The 19552-nt window shown below is 39.4% G+C and overlaps 1 protein-coding gene across 11 annotated transcripts in view; it reads right to left on the bottom strand.

The window, feature by feature from the left end:
* ARID1B (AT-rich interaction domain 1B) overlaps nucleotides 1–19552 on the bottom strand; it is a 296599-nt gene that overhangs the window by 71208 nt on the left and 205839 nt on the right. For 9 of the 11 annotated variants that reach the window (XM_017739507.1, XM_017739513.1, XM_017739516.1 and 6 more), the window contains one exon: nucleotides 10319–10408. The exons of the other annotated variants lie outside the window; for them this stretch is intronic. In XM_017739507.1, the coding sequence (XP_017594996.1) occupies nucleotides 10319–10408 (90 nt within the window). The remainder of the gene's footprint in view (nucleotides 1–10318; nucleotides 10409–19552) is intronic. 11 annotated transcript variants of the gene reach the window in all.

Below are 19552 nucleotides of genomic sequence, written 5' to 3'. Positions count from 1 at the left end.
TTACTCTGAAAATCATGGAATAAGGAAAGTAAAAACAGATTGGATGCATACAGTGTTCATCAACTAATTAGAGAAAAATAACATAAAATCTTGTACTTATGAATCAGCTCAAAAAAATTAAGTACGTGAAGAGATATTTTCCACTACCTCTAAAGGAAAAACTTGTGTGCGGGGAGAATCACAGAAATTTCCAATGCTTGGTATTTAAGCAAGGCACTGGTCAGTACCCTTGAGAAAAAAGAGCAAATGTTTGCACACCCATGACACAAGTTTTTGGCAGACCTTCCTTCCTCAGATAGCAGTTTGGGTTCTATCCACTCTCTCAGGATTTTCAACAGAGAATACAACAGAACTGCAATGGATCTAAAGCAGTGACTCCCACATCTAGCTCATCTGTGGACAAACAACACTGAGATAGATGTGTCAGGGTAAAACTAAACAAATGAAAAGCATTATTCTGTGATTTGGCACCCTGTTAGCATGGCAGGATGCTGAGGAACATCACAGTCAGACTGAAACACTGCCTAGCCCACCCATTTCAGATGGCAAGGACAGCTCAGGAAGGCTTTGGACTGATGAACCATGTCTGGGTTTTTGCCCAGCTAAACATGTCCACAGTCAGCACCTCAGAGCACTACAAGGAAACATCCAACAGAACACAACACACACATTAATTGTTTTAGTAATTGAAAGAGTTGGTTATTCTCACATAAGCCGGTGATACCAGAACCCTAAATATGCAACCAGATTGTCTGCAGACTGTTGATGGTACTTGAATGAACATCTTCAAATGGTGTGGTCAAACCTGGAGATGTGTGGCTTACAGACAGCAGGAGCTAAGAAAATACTATTGTGCCATTGCTTATGGGAGGCCAGCTCTACCTGGCCATAAACTACTTACTGTCACAGGCAAAGAATGGCGTGGTACCTATCCCTAAGGTGCTACTTAAAATAAACACTGAGAAGGACACAGTGAGGGAGATTTAGGTACTGGAAAAAACCTAAGCAGACAAAAATGTTATACAGGTCCAAACAAATAACAGCAATTAAGAAACTGGTGAAGGTTTGACCCATGTATCAGAATACAAACCAAGTAAATCAAGTGAAATCATGTGGGTGGCATAAAAAAACCTGGTATCTAGAGCAAGCAGGCACAAGATTTCTTTACATTTGAGATACCCCATCTTACTTTCATTTTCCAGAAAGCAACCTTAATAACATATGCCCAGCTAGCCCTATGTTTGACACACACGAAGCATCTGACTTAGCAATATGCACCACAGGGTGATGGGTTGGTGAGCATGAGTGGCTGAGCCTGCAGTGTCCATCTCATTTAGACACTGCAAATACTAATTCTCAATATTCCTGTCCAGTTAATAGGCAGGTAAAAGAAATAAGAAATCAAATAAATAGAACACCTGCACTACACCAATGCAATATCTTCACATATAATATTTTATAAAAGCTAAAAAAAAAATATTTAAAATTTCTTCTTTCTTCTCCAATCACATTCTATTTTTAACAAAAAGTCCCAAAATGTTTTTAGGAGAAAGTTCTTTGAGAAAAAAGAGCAAATGTTTGCAAACCCATGATACAGTTTTTGGCAGACTTTCCTTCCTCAGACATTCTCTCTCTCAGTTCTTCTGAGAACTGTTCTTCTTCTAATGAACTGCTCTTCTTCTAATTAGAGGTTCTTCTAATTTTTCTCCATTAACCGTGAAAAAACATAATCAAGTTTCTACACTGAGCTCTTTTTTCAGCCCACATAAAATCCCACATAAACCATGTCATCTTCTCCAAGTCCATCAGAGCACCACTAAAACCATGCTGAAGTTCTCTAGGCTAGAGTAACAGTGACATGATTTCCCTCTGGTATCTGGACAATTTATTTTCACAATGGCATCTGCTAATATCTGCAGTACAACCATCACATTTCTTCACATCCATTCAACAAAGAATGTTTCTTTGCTTATGTGAAACAGCAATGGAAAACATCACCATAGCAAAATTAGTTCTTCCTGCAAAGATCACTGCAGTATTTCTCGTTTCCACAGAAAGACCAATGTTCTGTTTAAGAAAAACAGCTGGACTGGTTTTCTTTTTCTTTGAAATTATTTTCTTATTATGCTTTAATATCTATCTTACAGTCTCCTCACTGTTTATTTGTCTGACTGCTTCTCTTCACAATGTGAATAGCTTTGGGGAAGATGGAAACTAATGACCTAGCTAAGGTTTTAACCCAGACCCCCTAGTGTTTTACCAGCTGTGCTATTAGGTTAACTGGCTGAATCTCCTCTGCTTCTCTCTCTGATATTACAAAACTCCAGTCTATGTATAGCATGCAATAATGTTTAAATTTTTCCCACCCCTAAACCTCCCTCTGCTACTGCCTAGCCTTGAAATTCATATAATCTATCATTGATAAATTAGAATCTGGGGAAGGATCAGACAGATTACCCAGATGGTAGCCAGGGAAGAAATACCCAACCTTTCCTAATGCAAACCTTGCATAACGCTCTCTGATGCAAATTTTAAGTGCTATACTGAGGACAAAGAAGGAAAGACATCTGTGGAGACGTTCATGCACAGACTAAACAAAAACCACATTGCTCATCCCCCATTTTTCACATAATTTGTTACTGTAATATACCTTACACAAGATGCTTTTACTATGGTGCTTGAAAAATCAGGGTCACAGTGACTTGCAGTACAAAAGCGCCTACCCTGCCCTCCCAATTGCCCCCGAAGGAAATCCTGAATTTCAGTAGGTAGCTTGGGCTGCTAGAATTAATCTCAGCAGCAACATGAAAAATCTGAGGAGTCCGTCTGCTTTGCACAATCGACATTTGCTTAAGTTTTGTTAGTAACATGCACACTTAGGAAAATCACGGAGGAGAGCAAAGAAGGAACAGCATTTTATAATGTGTAATGTGCAAAGCCTGCAGGCTTAATGGTCTAAATCTCAGGTTTGAAAAATTTACCCTCCCCAGATACTGCTGTTCAAAGGTTCCTTGGATCAACTCAGATCTTCCTTTTCATGAAGTAAATATATTGAAGACCACTATATATATATTTTGTGGACAAAACTAAAATATATGTGATGTGTCTTTTCTGTTGCACACATGCAAAATAAATCATAATGTTTCTTTCAAAAACACAAAATGAGTGTGTTGTCCCCAGTCCCAAAATGCCTTTGCCTCAGTCTTATTTTTACCATGATTTATGATTTGACTGATTTTTCCCTTCCTTGATTTGCAGCTGTTCCCTGATGAGTGTTTATTCTTTTGGGATCCTTTGGGATGGTAGGAATTATCCAGTGATAGCTATAAATATATACATTATATAGATTTCAACTCAGTGTCCTGTATATTAATTTAAAAAGACATAAAGGGTCTTAGATCAGAGGTTGTTTATCGTTACAGAAGCTTTATAAAAAGGTTAAGTTAGGTACTGAGGAAGTAGAGTGTCCTGACAACCATGGTGCTGCTGAACAGGAAGACCACAGGCAGCTCCCAGTTTATAGGCCACGATGGGAAGCTCTCCCAGGGACAGAGATCATACCCAGTAACTTTACATCAAGCGTGTGACACCAACATTGACTGTCACTCTGTCAAGTTCTTCATCAGTAACTGCTGTAGCTTATCGTGCTCCCTGAGCCCAGAGGCAGGGAATTTGATGGCTGCCTAATGAAGTCACAGGAAACTTTTCTATTGAGAAGTCTCTCTGCTGGCAACTGTATAAACTCTCTCAGAATAAGTGAATTCTGCTCCCTAATTTCAGAAAGAGAATCCCCAATTTAGTTTAAAAAATGAAATAAAGATTTATCTCCAAGTATAATGAGATTTAACATCAGCAAAAAGAGTGCAATGACCAGCTGCTAGTATACAAAATTTATTTGAGACCTCACTCTGGGTTTTGATTGTACAGATATTATTACCTACTTCACATTCTACTTCTGCAGTCTTGCTGTCTCCCAGAATGGCTTATCATATGTAAATCATACTCTTTTGTCCTCTGATTCTTCTTGCAGATGGCCTGCTGTATATTTAGTGTAGGCCACAACTAATCAGATCAACCTAAAGCTGAGACTGGCTACTGTATGTCTTAAATCCAAGTATAGTCTGAAACCAGTATCCTCAAATGGTGATTGACTTCTTTAAGAATTAACCTGTTTTGGCAGAGTTAACGTAATTTCTAATACTTTTGGCCAAGAAAACCAGGTCTTCCTGAAACACTTGAGAGACAAACAGACACAAAACTATGCACTCCACAGCTCAGGGAGAAAAACAGTAACTTTTCATCCCAGTGATGTTGATTACTAATCAAAGTAGACATATTGTAAGCTTTTTTGCTGTGCATTGCTAATCAAAATAGCAAAGAAAAATAGCATGTACACATTTAAAAAAACTGCTCATCACACTGACACTGTATTTCAGTGCACTTCCACTTTTACAGTCAAATTAAAAATACAGAGGTAAAAACAAATGATGGCCCGATCTTTTTTAAAGACTGTCGCTAAATTCAGCACTCACTAAGTTGAGAAACTAATGTAGCTTTTTGAGTCACCGAAGAAGCTTAGTGCCTGGCTCTACTGCATGGCTCTGCCTTCACACACAGACCCTGCTCCGTGTACTCCTGTGCATCATGTTCCTACTTCATCAAGTGACTTGAGATAAAAAAAGGATGTTTTACAGAGTTAGTGTGACAGTTTTAACTAAAACCTGCTTTTCCTCCTTACGCGATGCACTTTTTCTGCTTATTGAGGGCACAATTCCTCTAACCCCAGTTTTCCAGGCATGAAGATTTCCTCCCAGCCTGGCAATGTTCCTGCATACCAGACAGAGCTCAGCTCCCCTGCACTGACCCACTTGGAGAACGCTGTGTGCAGAAGAGGCACTCAAACATACCTGTGGCTTTGCACTCTATGCATGTCTCAAGCATCTTTCTTTAAGAGCCTGAAACACTTCAGTCTACATCAAGTAAACTTATTACCAAGTCTGATTTAACCTTAAGTGGTGTCATCGTTAACATGGCAAGCAGAAGAATGTTAATGACAAGAATCGTTTTATTCTCTAGCTCCTCAGTGCTCTGAATAGATCCCAAATCCCCAAATGAGAGCAAAAAACGTATTCTCAGGGAAAAAGTCTTTTTAAGATATAAAAGCAAACTACAGTATCTTTTTTGTTGCAGTAAGAATTCTTTGATCTATTTTCTTCCTTCTGGTTTCTCTTTTTAAGAAGAAAATAGATTTCAGGGGAAAGAATCTCTACCATCAAATGTCAGTATTAAGCCATAAATCTGATCAGGAATTGTAGGTGCAAAACACCTGATTGGTATTCTGTGTCTTCCACACAAGCAAAAACATTTATATTTTGTTAGAAGAAAATGCATGACAGTGGAATTTATGTGATGACTGTGTATAAATAAGTATGCCCAGAAAACAGTTAAAGGGGAGAAAAATACCTGTATGAAATCTAATGGGTAAATTAGGAAATTTTAGTTACATGAATTCAGTTGCTACTACTTAGTGTTTGTAGGGAAGCACAAAGAGAACATCAAAATGCCTGATCACATCCCATCTGTTACAACCCCTTACTGGATAACATCTTGACTGCCAAAAAAGCTATTTAAATTTACTACATTGCAGCTACTGATAAATATCACTTCTGTGAAGATCTAATACTAAATAAGGACAAGATCTGAGGATAAACCTTACAAGCAGTAGTGTCAGAAAGATCCAAACTTTGCTTAGTCTAACACCTGTACTATTAAGAGCGTGCAGTTTCTTACTCCTTGTCCCTGTCTGTGACATGTTTTTAATAGAGCACACAACTGTACAACACTCCTCAAAAGCTGGATGTCAACATGGAATGAAATAAAGGTACAACAGAAAGAATGACATAAAAAAGAAAAAAATGAAACGGTACTAGGAGAAGGTGATGGAGAAGGCAGCAACTTCTATTCAACAATTTTGGAGGTGCTTACTCCAGGCACTGTCCACATAGATCTGACAGGCACAGAATGCTGCCATGAAACTGCCTCCAGCAATGGAATACATTTTCCAGCACATCACAGCAGCTGCAACGGCATCAATTCTGCTTGCAATCCATGTCCAAAAAGAAAAGTTCTCAGTGGTCCTATTTCAGCATATCTCAAGGACTAATTAAATCCTCATTACTATCTTCTAATTATTCCAGTGCTCTGGGATTTCACTCAGCAAGTCCCCAATGGTGCATTAGATGAAAAGGGTTAAATAACCTGTGTTGATTTTGAGACTCCAGATCTATTTCAGACCTTTAGCATATCATCAGCATTATCATGAATATTTAACTATGTACCGCTGTGAAAATTATAAGGGGAAAACAATTAAAGATTTTTTAAAAATTAATTCTGACCCATATACATTTGCACTAATAAATAAGGTTTCTTTAAGTATCCCCATTATGAGAGTGCTTGCTAGAGTAATAATGTGAAGTCATTAACTGTTTTCATTAAATTCAATGGTTTTCAGGAGCTCCCAATTCATTATTTTAATATAAGACTGAAGCCTGACATCTACATACCCAACTGCTTAAGCATGAAAATACTATTTAAAAGCAAGTAAGTTTTCTAAGCTTTTTCAAAATTACATAAGGAACCATTCATTCCTGCAGGGGTAAAAGTGCCTATTTCAACATCATTGTGACACAGATTCTCCTAATAGTGCTTGCAGAGGTGAATGTTCATAGAAGCAAACAGAAATCTTCATTAGTTTACAAAAGTAAGAATGGGAGTATAAGCTAATGGCCAGGACGAAGGTTTCTTTTTCAGGCTGCAGCTTCAGGAAACTAAATTAGGGGGTCAATTGGGATGTGCCGGGCTTCTATTTGACCCCTAGAAATAACTTCTAACTCACTATTCTGGCTACTAAGTACATCCTCAAAGTACAGCTTCCAAAACCCAAACAAATAAGTAGATACAGCTGAACACAGGGAACCCAAGCGGCTGTGTACCTCAAGTATTTGCCAAATGATTATGACAGCTGAGGTATTACTGCCGCGCTACCTCTGGGGCTGATGCCACAAAAGTCTATAAAGAGCTTTGACTTCAATAAACACAAAATATCAAACCCCTACTTTTGATCATATAAATGAAAGTCTGGCGTAAGTCTATCAGAAACGGAGAGCAAAACGTGCACCCTCCCCCCGAAAACACAGCAACTTTCGATGACTACCTCAATTAGTCATGACTACACTGTCATTATGGTAGCCCCAAGTAATGGTAATTGTTGGGATTCAGCAGTGGTTAAACACACTCTCGCTTCTCCAAAAGACTTCTGACACCAGTCTGTCTCCGCAGCTGGCCAGCTCCAACAGTGCTTTAAGATGTATGGGACTTACTTCAAGTCCCAGTGCTTTCAAAGTCATGTGAGCTAAGAAATAGGTTATGTACATAATATAAATGCAATTTCTTGTTTCCTAGGTAGACAGTGTGTGTTGGTAGAACTAAAACTATTTCACTGATTGGGCATCAAACAACAGTGGCCAGTTATCAGTTGTGGGACAAGAATAAAAGTGCCTAGAATAGCAGGCTACATTTACACTGAGCAGGTTCAAATGTTCTACAGCTTGAGCAGGACACGAAAAAATTAAAAATTATTTTTAAAAAGTAAGCATTTTAATGCTCATTACAGAAAGTATGAAATAAACTGTATAAAAAGAAGGCTGAGGAGAACAAAAAAAAATTCAATCCCCCAAGAAATTCCTATTACTGTGTATATGCACTACATTACTACTCCCCTACTTTCACACACAGAATGTACATCTAAAAACGTGGTCATTGCTTCATGCTGCATGGTATGACTGGTGATGCACAGTCTTAGGCAGGCAAACATAAAGATTCCAAATGGGTGTTGAGTAACCATGGAAAGCAGGTAAAATATAATCAAACACTTTGACAATAAAATAAGTGTAAACTTAATGGTTCAAGGTAGTGGTTTAGCATCCAAAAGTGCTGCAGCTCAGACCCCACCCATCGGTCAATCTTCATGATAGCTGGTAAATAACATTTTTTTCAAGTATTGAGAGCAGAAGATTCTGCTCAAGCAATGACTAGCAGTCTTTTGTCCACCCAATTTTCTCTCTAAACAAGGAAAGAAATGCTATACTAAGTGTGAAAACAAACAACTTTACCTTATCCTATGGAGTGTCTCTGGGTGTTTTGTTTTCATTTTCCTTTTTTTTCTCTTTTTTTTTTTGGAGAAAGTGTATCAGTAAGCTGAGAGTTTAAATTACTGTAACAGATGCCCAAGGATCAGGTGTCCTTAGCAGCAACGATTTTCTGCTCAGGTTTTTATCAGTAACTGACAAGCACCTTCCCTTTGAGTCCCCATCATTCCCCCTCCTTCCTTTCTTCAAGTTCTGTTGAAACCAGTTCAAGCAAGCAAAGGAACCAACTAATGTAACAGCCTTTTTAAAAGGTGAAGTTTTCCATTTCAAAGGAGCCTCTAATCAATGGCAGGGCACAAAAGGGAATGCACGCATGTTTATGCGTACAGCACAGACTTTAGAGAAGCTTTGGGGAACGTGTTCTGCAAAATCAATATGACCTAGCTAGTTACAAATTTTGAATCTCCTGCATGAAACAAATGGACTTCTTGTACAAGCTGGGTCACAAGGATCATGCATATTACACCAGATTTTGTATATGAAGTGTGCAAAACCTGTAACATTCCTAAACACATTTTCTCTAAGAATATACCCACAATTCTCACTGCAAAGAGGAAAAACCAAACTAAATCAATCTGTAAATTTTATTTTTCTCACTGTTACTTACTTGTTTGACTTCCCAATTATGGCAGCTGTCTTCTGTTTTACTTCTGAATACCTGTCCACCTCTCCTGACCATACAATGAACCCCAGTTTTGCTCTGAAGCAGAACAGGTTCGACCTTTCCAGCTCTGTCAGGCCTAACTTGTCCCCCAAAGCCAGGTGAGGAACACACACTGCAGAAAAAATTATTACTGGGCAGTGTAACATTTTATGCCAAGACCCAGTTGTGTTAGGAAATGCACACATCTTTCTGAGATGTTTGAGTCTTCAAAGCCTCCATCCGATCCATTCTCGCTGCCTTGTGACATTTCTATCCCAGAAAGCATCATATATTTGTATTGGGTACTGAGAGCATTCTTTTTTCCCCAAACATGTACATTATTCTGATTTTTTTTAATGGGAAAATAAGTCCCTGCACTAACAACTGAGTATAAAGAATGACTGAAAAGGAAACAAAACAAATGAGCATGGAATTCTGTATTTCATGTTCTCATTAATCAGCATTCCTGGAGGAGGGGACATTCAACCCAGAAAAATAGCAAAAATTAAGACTCTCTGCTCTTCTTTGTGAGTCCTCTTAGCTCCTCCTGGATGCTATCCCAGAAATTTGTCATTCTGTGAGTTCAACTTGTTTCACTGTGAGAAAACTTCTAGTATTTATGGTATCCCCATATGGTGCTACTTGGGATATTTCTGGAAGCAATTTTAGGAGGGGCATTTCATAAATAACTCCATGTTTATCACAGTTATCATGTGTCTGTTTTGCAAGCCTGTCACTGGCACATGTTAACCACTGCATGGACAGGATGCCCAGTTTACAGCAGTTGATCGCACGTATGGCCATGCAACAAAGCTGCGACAACTATCTCCATGAGCTAGGGAGAAAAGAGGTGAATGGAAAAAGGGCTTGAAGTTTGTAAAAGGTAACTTTAATTTGAAAATGCTCTGTTTATTTTTGTGAGCACATGGTAGGGAGTACCCTTTTAGAACAGTGCTGTTGCCTGCAAGGTTTTCCATGGCAAGATTTCCAAATGTTTGAACCATTTGACCTAAATATTTGATTTCCCTTTATATTTAAAGATATTTTTATCCTAGAACGGGCTAGAGAACTATTGTGTCCATGCAAAGATATTAGAAATGACAATTCTAAGAATAGTGGCAAAACCGCTCATAGTTAGCACTCTTTCTCTACATCTTAATTCCAAGATAGACAACAAAGAGTTGTACTGTCCAGGACATGACTCAAGTATTTACAGAAACTGCCTTTATACCCTGGGCATTCACTGTATTTTGAGAAAACCTTGTTTTCTATTATAGTTTGGTAAAACCTGCTATTCAACTGCTCTTTCCCCGGAGACGGAAACCCCCCAAGCCTTTTACAATGAAGACTGTCATTATTTTCCCTGGGAAAAGAAAAGAAATACCAGGAAATCTCACATTGCTAATGTGCAACTTAAAATGAAGGCTGCATTTGGCACCAACTGAGAAAGCCCCAACACCTAACAAACCTCGGTCCTGTGGCATTGGTGACTGGCTCAAGGCAGGGTGGGAGCTGGATTCTGACTGGCTGCCAGGAGGCTGTGGTGGCATCTGACTGCCTGTAACACACAGAGAAAAAAGGGATAACAGACTTGCTTTTAGCATTTCAATGCACAAAACCAAGCATTGCTGCATTTTTCAACCACCAACATCAAAGAAAGTACCAGCTGTATAAGGTAAAGACAGAGCTCAACAGGTCTAGCTTTTTTCATACCTTTTTCTTTTTTTTTTCTTTTATTTTTTGAAACCCATGGAGGAAACATGCACAAACACATTTAGCAACAGGCATGGCGAAATGTTCAATTTCGCACTGAGTGAGTTCCCAACCTCACCAACATGATCCAATTTATAGCTGCAAATCTCCTGACACATATTTCTGTTAGAGAGTTTAACAAAACCCAAGTCTGCTGAACAATAGGGCTCATCCTGCCGAGCTTAAACTGGCCTCCAGCCAGGCAGACATGGACTGCTGCCAACAATATTACCAATGAAAATTTCGGTCAATACAAAAATTACTAACAACAACAGTTTAAAAAGTATTTCAATGAATCAGTGGTTTTAATATTGTTTGAATGTCCATGTAGAATATGGGAATAAAGAATAACATGTAGGCACACATGGTGAAAGTGAATGTTTGAAAGAGAGCAGACAGAAAAGGGGTATCTTATTCAAATAAAAGCAAAGGGAAGTTATTTATTAAAATAACTAAAATAACTAGCCCGAACAGACACATCCATTTTTATGACCTTGTTCAAAAGACATCCACTGCTGTCTACCCACCCAAACAAGAACACTCCCAGTGCTGTGAGGCTCAGAACACAAAATGTTCCCTTGCAATGTTAATAGATAATAAGGCAAGTGCTTATTGCACTGATGCAAGTCACTCCTCTGGGTCACCATTCAACACCGTGTCAACAAGGGAGGTTCATCTTACCGCCCTCCCAATGCCCCGAAGCCTTGTGCTTAAGTCAACCTGCCACAGCCCAAGCAGGAGGAAGAATGAGGCCTGGACATCCCCTAGGATTCCTCTTTGCTCTTGGTCTGAGACATGCCTGCTTGTGACAGCCCAAGAGGCTTGAAGACCACCTCAGGTTAGGCAGCAAATACACACTTTAAGCATTTAGACACTTGCAGTGACGAGCACAGTATAAATAGCAGCAGACAGGTTTATATCCCTCATCCTCAAAAACTGTTCGGATTGTTTTCCATTTGAAAGAAATGGACAGAATAAAAACACAGGCAATAGATTTGTGCCTGCTGAGACTCATTTTCTCCTGCTCAGCAGCTGCCCTTCTGCAGTGGCAGGAGCAAGAATCCTGCGGACGGTCCTGGCGCTGGGAGCCGGGCTGACAGCGGGGCAGTAGGGGCTGCCCTTTAGAGCGACCAAGGGCCCGGAGTTGGATACAAATGCAGGAAAGCAAATATGTCTGCTCTGCCCCATCCACTTCCCATCCCCAAAGCCACCGGCTCTCAGCACCAACTCTGAAGAAAGGCCAGACTGATACAGAATAAAGAGAAAATCTATAAAATGTGGAGTGTAACCACTGCCTAGCTATTCAGATGAGGTGCTTTTGCACTAAAAACAGGACAGTCAACATTACTAGGAGCAGCTGTGACAACTGTCTCAGAGATGCAAATGCTGGACTAGAGGCAGAATTGTTCCTCCAAAAGACCAAACATGCCACTCAGCGCCCAAGGCTTTGGGTTCCATGGCCCATTCACGAACTCTGAGGCATATGACAATAATAATGACAAATTCCAGCTTATGTTTTGATGTCACTCAAGAGCAGGCTGTGGAGATGGTAAGTGCCTGCATTATAATGAAAGCTTTCGGCTTGACAGGAAGGATTCAGTGACTCAAGACTGTAAACAAACAGCATTTCCATGTTAACACAGAGCACTGCCACTTCCACCGTGTATGCCCCAGGCACCACTATCAGACAGAGCACTTCAAGTATATGGGAACCATCTAAGATTTCTACAAACACTTAAAAAAAATAAATAATAAAGGCAGGGCTGCTCCTGACTGCACCGCATAGCTCTCAGCAGGATCCCTCCTTTAGGTGGACGCTTGGCAACTTTGAGAGAAGCTATAGTGCACAGAGTATCTATGATAGGCAACATATTTTGCATATTATACATGGTGTCTGGTTTTTTACATTGACAGTAACATCAGTTATCTGGCTGGATCCTTATCCGGTACAGGCAAATGTGCAAGCACAGACAGTGAAAGTAAAAGCCTAGAACAGTACCTGTACAACTTGTACAAAGAAATCAGTTTCATCTGCATCCTCAGTCAATACAGACTCAGGAGTTTTGCAGATTCACTGAAATTATCAGCCTCTGCAAACACTAGTGCTATTTTGTCAGTGTACTTCTATTTTTTCCTTATTAAACAAACTTCAAAGTAAAATTTCATAACATTTCATAAACACGACCAACTCTACACATATTCTAGCAAGTAACAAACTTACAAGAGAAGTATCCAGCACGCTAATTATCAGTGGGTGCTACAGATTATCCAGGTGCTGGACATGAAGGTACTGCATCAAAATGTTTTCAATCGAGCTGCCATTTTATTCTTAGAAGTGATGTGAAAGGTAAAAGGAGGTTAAGCACCCAAATACCTTTGAAGACTTGAACTGAACTCTTAATTTGGGTATCTAGCTCCTATTGATTGGGAGCTGATGACAGGACTTTAAAACCTTTGAAGATCCTGTCTGCCATGCTTTCTAAGTTTCTTTGTCATGAAAAGAAATGACCTTAAAGATTTTCCATTTCTTTCCTTTAAATGACAGTAATCCTTCTCTCTTTCAAACAGTATTGCATTTGTGTTTCTTGGAAGACACTTTAAATAATACATGAACAGACTTTTGTATTTTATTAGGGAAGGAAAATGTCTACAAAAGAAAAACAACCCTTTTTCGTTTTTAACATAAATTCTACAGCTATTTAAGAGAGAGAAAAAAAATCCAGTAATTTCTTTTTCACTGACAGACTACTGCCTCCTTTGACCCAGTGATACACAGAAGGAAGTTTAAACAGGGATGACCTTTTCCCATGTTTTGTATACCATTGTTGCCACATTGGTGAGATACTCCACCTGCCAAAATGTATGCAAAATGAATACTACAGATGTTTCACAATACTTCTATTATGCAAAACCACAGAAAATGCAATAATGCATGTTAAAGGGATAGAAGCTGCCACACTAGTTCTTTCCCCTATATTTAACAGAGGAGCAAAATGCTATTCAAAGTTATATAGCTATCTAGTAAAATTAATTGTTAAAACTACCAAAACCAGCAGTCTACCTAATATAGTATCTGCTATTTAAAATAAAAAAAGAGTCAGATGAAGAGGTAAGGGAATTAAAAAATGCATACTTGTAAGCGGGGTTTCTATTTCTTAAATTATGTTGAACGCTTTTAAATTTTTGCACTTGGAAAATCTTCACTTCAAATGGAGTCAGGAGAGACTGCATGCTACCTTTGGAAAAGATGGACTGAGAAAAGTACTAAATAGCGATTGCATTAGGGCTACAGCCATGCAGTTAAAACTGTAAAAAGTAAATTCCTTAGGGCCAACATAGCAAGCAAGAGCAGACCTTTGGTATCCTGCTGAGGAGGGGTCCTTACAGTCCACATCAGCAATGTTTTGAAACATGCTGAGGGCTCTCTGCTCCCATCACTGTAATGATACTGGAGGATGCTTGACTGAGACACCCTGTACCAGCTGGACAATACCTCACAGAATTACGCCTGAACAATTGAATCAAGAAAACACTTTGGTGATAACAGGTTCCCTCTGGGAAATAACTAGTTAAAGGGGGAAGGAGGGATATAAGCACAGGAATTTTAAGATGCATGAGGAACTGAAGGGTGGGGGACTGATCACAGCCTGTGTTGAAAATGGAACACTAGTTTAAAGGAAAGGCAGAAGTCACAGATCTTGTGGGTTGTCTTTGGGACAATTCCCAAACTAATTTAGGAATTGAGAGCTATGACTGGATTAATGACATTGTGATCAATGTCATTAGGGAAAGTAGGGAATATTAGTCAATACAAAAGATGATCAAAATACTACCTAAGAAACCCTTGGTACCACCTTTTGGCCTGGATTATTAAAAATGCAAACATTTATATTCATGGATCAGAACCAGGCCTTTTATAACTGAAGAGCTGTAGATTATCAGGTAGTCATGGGAGAAGAAAAGGAAGGAAAAATCTGACCATATCTGTTGACCTAAAATGGTTATAGCCTACAAACAGGTATAACTAACCATGTGATGTGGCACTCAAAGAAACAAATTTATCACTAGGATAAATCAGGATTGTTTACAGTAGAGGTAAGGCAACACAACATCACTGCTGATGTGTCACTGGAGAGCCTTCATAAGGACAAACCCAGAAAGCCTACTGCAAACTGGAATGGTGCCACGATGCTAACCAGCATGAAATGACAGGAGGCTGAAAGTGTGAGTATTATTTTACGGCAAAATCCAGAGCGAGAATTTTGTAACTTCTTTCTAAAAACATATTTGAGGCTAAATATCAGGGAGGGAAAAGAGCATGATGATGTTTAGGAGGATAATCAAACCATTACTGGAATTTGAAACAACTTTGTTTTAGGAATAATGAGGTCCTGAAAATCTAGTGATTAAGATGAGATCTGATAAAATAATAGGATACTCATCACACAGTCAGTGTTACAATAAAGGCTCACAGACCAGAAGAGACATTCTGGGTCTCGGATCCCTACATCAGAAATGAAAGAACATAAGTAGGCTTCTATATGGGAGTGTTTCAAATGAGCTTTTCAGGAAATTGGAAGTGAGGTGCAAGTGACTCAAAGGAAAGAAATTTTTCTGTGGGTAGCATAAAGGGAAACTGGTCATGTGTTTCGTGTTATCTCTTTCATCTTATCAAGCCTATGACCCCTTAAGAAAAAAGATTATTTTCTTCCTTAATTTATGCATTGTAGCCAGGCTTCCTATTGTATCAACAGTATTTTTAAAATTACTTATTCATTCAAGTAAAAAATAAGGGTTGTCTGCATATCCTCTCAAATTAAGACAAAAATATTAAAACCTTCCTCCTATCTATGCAGTAATCTGAGCACAGATGTTTTAAAAGGCCTGAGACATCAGGACCCTTTCAGATAGAGCAGCTGTGGCTGTGCTGGGATATGGAGAGTCAAACACATTCAGACCAAGCCTTCTGGCTCTGCTCAGCACCACACTGCAGCTAATAACCCCTTGCAAAGCTGGTAATCCACTGCAGCCTGCTTACCAAGACAACTGCCACCTCCCTGACCCAGGAACTTAGGACCAAACCTAGAACCCTCCTGCCTTGGAATGCTTTTGGTGGCTGGCTGAGAGGCTCACTGAAGGTGAGACTGCAAGAAGCTTATTTGTTCCGCTGCAGCAGCGCAAAACTTCTGTACAAGCTTCTAAACAAGAAGCTTATCAACTTAAGCCAGATTTATGGATGCTCTTTATCATAAAATGTTATCAATATTGTTGTCAGGCCTAGCCCTGATTTTCCATATTACCTCTTAAAACAAATGTATTATGCTTCAAAGACACAGATTCCCTAACATATGTGACTATCACAATCCATGTAAAATCAACTAGAAGTCAAAAACCCCACTTTGCTTCTCATGAAAGTGTAAAATTCTCAGATACCAACTCTCGAAAGTTACACTCTCACCTTCTTCTTCCTATCTATGTCACATTCACCATATCAGGGATGTGACAGAGTTTCAGAGAAATCACTGTAACTTAAGTGCTAAATTGCTCTCAGATCTCCATTAAAAAATGCAACAATGAACAAAGGGGCCTGGAGAACCCTAGCTCTGACTTTTCTCTGCACAAATGCAATAGCATAAACATCTTAATTTCATGAAAAGAAGCTACTTGTTTGACACGATACAACATTTAATTCAAAGCAAAGCCGACACTGACGGGATGAGGTAGCTAGTCAATATTTTGTTTCATCCTCATTACTCAGCATGTAGTCCCAAGGTAATACTTATGGAACACCATCCAAATGTCATCCTTACTACAGAATAATTCATTATATTATGGACTTCAAAAAAAAAGAATTAAGTAGCTGAAACTGGCATCTGTAAAATTAGACATCCAAGTTTTATTCCCAGGTTGTGTAAACTCTGAGTAAGGTATGAAGACTGTAACAAATACTCAGGAGTATGAAGTGAAATAATTGTTAGTACTGCCTGAACTGACAACGGTCTTGGTGGCAAGGGGCAAGAAAGAAAATATATTTTCCTCTGGAGAATATGTATCTTTTTCCTCTGGAGGGGAAGGGAGAGCAGCAGCAGACACTGCCAAGCAGGTCTGTTTCATCCATGCTCCATGCAGAAGTCACCTCTCTGTTGGGACCAAAGTGAAGCACTTTCTCCTGAGATTTTGGAAACAAGCCCAAAGCAAGCTGTCAATGGGAATCTTCAGAAGCCTGCGACTCACCCGAATAATGAGTGGCTTTCCAGTAGGTCACAGCAAGCACCTGTCTGCTGAGGACTATTCTTTTCCAACAAATTCCAAAATTCTGCTGCAAACCAGGAAGGCAGCAGAACTCCTCAAAATTAAGGATGCATCATTTAATTATTTGTACAAATGAAGGCATAAATCAGTCTAAATCTAGGGATCACTGCTTCTCTATCCTCAGTAACATCCACCCCAGACCTGTAATTTCACTTTACAGTTATGAGAAGTTTCATTTGGGGGAATCAAATTCTTTCTGCTTTCATCTCCGCCTAACTCCACGTCCATTTAATACATTATTTCCATTAAGCTCAAGAGAGTTTCCAGCCAAGGATATTTCTGTTGGAGGCCAGTCCTGAATGGTGCAGCCCAGGATAGCAACCAGTTAAATCTTTTCTAATCCCCACATTCAGAAATGGTGGCTCACAGCGGCTGGCATGCAGGAACTGAATAGAGCAGGCAAGCTCGTATTTCTCTCACCAGGCCAAATTAATAAAAACAAAACCTGATTTCTCCTTCTCGTTTTCCTATTCTTCCTGTTCCCCAATATTTTTCCTTTCAAACAATTTTATTTTTTTTTTTGTTTGAGAAGCCTAATGTTTGGCTGCCTTCTGAAGAAATGGGCACAGTGACAGATGAAAGGCCGTATTCATCGCCTAATTCAGAATAGGGAAAAACCGACTGCTGTGCATTTAAGATTCTAACAACCTTGCAATTTTGTAGAGCCGTTTTCCCCAACCCGTTCTTTTGAAGAAATCTGCTTTTATTCTGTTAATAACTAACCACAGTTGCAGCAGCATGGATCCGATTAGCAGTTCTTACGCTACAAAGGGGGTGGGGGGAGGCTGTGAACAGGGTTGCCAATTTGTCCACCTGGGTCCCCAGAAGAAAGATTAGATGAGGTGCTTGCTCCTTTCTTCCCCACTCGCTTGCTGCTCTGCACTAGACAGACCTCTTCAAAGCTCAGCCACTGACTTAATTTCTTTTTTCCCCCTCTAAAGTCTCGTTTAACCACCCCTCCATATGTTTTGCACTCTGTCACTGCGTCCCTCTAAAGCGATGGCGTGAATTGGGATGAGAGGGGTTGGGAGAGGCCGTGGCCACAGCTTGCCAGCGCTTCCTCTCACACCTCTACAGGGCCTCTGAATTGCTTTTAGATTTTGCAAATTATATTTTCTTAAATTTGTGCAAGCCACTGGAAAAAAGCATCTATGTTCTTCAGGGAATTAACCAGACCCTGTAGTCGTACTGTGATTTTCATTCTCTCCTTTTAATCCTTCCACAAAAATGGTAGTTTTGCTTGCATTTAGACTGAAGTAGAAGATTGTAAAGGGTTGCATGGATTTAGTAATCTGTAATTACTTGGGACACATCATTACATGTTTCTAGTAATTACATGTAATGCAAAAAGCATATACTTCAGCTAGATAAAAACCATTCTCAATTTTTTTATAAAATGTCAATTAAACAGAATATAAAATTGTAATTGATGCAAGTGCTAAATATCTAAAAGCTCTAACAAAGGAGAGGGTAGTATTTCTTTCTTATATTTGGCTCATTTCTTCCCTCCAGAAATGAAACCTACCCTGCCACACACCTGAAACTTAAAACTTCAGAATTCTATTTAGGGATTTAATCCAAGTTCCAAAAGGAAGAATTTCTCATTATCAATGCTCATTCTCTAGACTGCATTTATAACTAGGAGGAGATTTTTTTCTCTAAGGTGTTCCTCATTGTGTCAACTGCATTTGAGAGCCTGAGAAGCACAACAGATGTAGCAGACATACACTTCTAAAATTTGCCACCTAAGAAAAACCTTAACTCCTAACTTTAACATTGCCAAATTCTAACCAAACCACAGATCAATTTTCATTTAAGATACCTGCAGTGTGAAAACATGCAAGATACAGAACAAAGGGTCAATGTGAACTGAAATTGCTGTTTCTTATCCATATTTCTTTTCCCTTGATCCAGGCAAGTTTAACAATTTCTCAGAATCAGGCAGCACTAACCTGGAATACCATCAATGACGGAGTTTGAGTTCTCCCTGCTCCTCCCAGCTCTCTCAAGTTTAGCAAGCAGGGAAACTGGAGCAGTGCTATGTGGCAATGAACTATTTAGCTAGTCCTGCCTGCTACTCCTCGTACTAGATCACTCTCTGTAATTAAAAAACATTTTAGTAGCAAAATGTGTGTGCTCTCACTAATACTACCCTCAAAAGGAACAAACCCTCAGCAAATCTAGTTTTTCCTATTGTGTTATATTGCATATTACACAGCCCTGGTCTCAGCAATTCTCAGGAATGAGGGAGGAAAGGGCAAGTTGAATGCATAAAGGATAAAAGCACCTTGAGGCAAACCTGCTTCCAAAAACCATTTGGTGGGTCTGATCTCCCTAGAAGACAAGATCTATCATGCCATATTTCATCTTGCCCGACAACGATAAGCTCCAAAGACCGGTGCAGAAGCGAAGCAATTCTTCATGTATTTTTAATCAACCGAGAACTTTCATCTGGCGAGCTCCCTCCGCAAGGTCACACGCACCACGCGCAGCCACGTGCCTCTCATGCAGTTTGCAAACACCAACTCCTATGTCAGCTTCTGTTTGGAAGGGGGAGTATTAACATTAGCGACTCCTGGTTATATCATTTATAAACATGCAGATGTGGATTATTAAAGATTAATGCATTTTGGGATTG

The sequence above is a fragment of the Corvus brachyrhynchos genome, unplaced genomic scaffold (assembly GCF_000691975.1).
Source record: "Corvus brachyrhynchos isolate BGI_N302 unplaced genomic scaffold, ASM69197v1 scaffold14, whole genome shotgun sequence".
Taxonomy (NCBI): Eukaryota; Metazoa; Chordata; class Aves; order Passeriformes; family Corvidae; genus Corvus; species Corvus brachyrhynchos.
The sequence above is the reverse complement of the archived record's forward strand: the minus strand, read 5'-3'. Positions and strand labels throughout refer to the sequence as shown.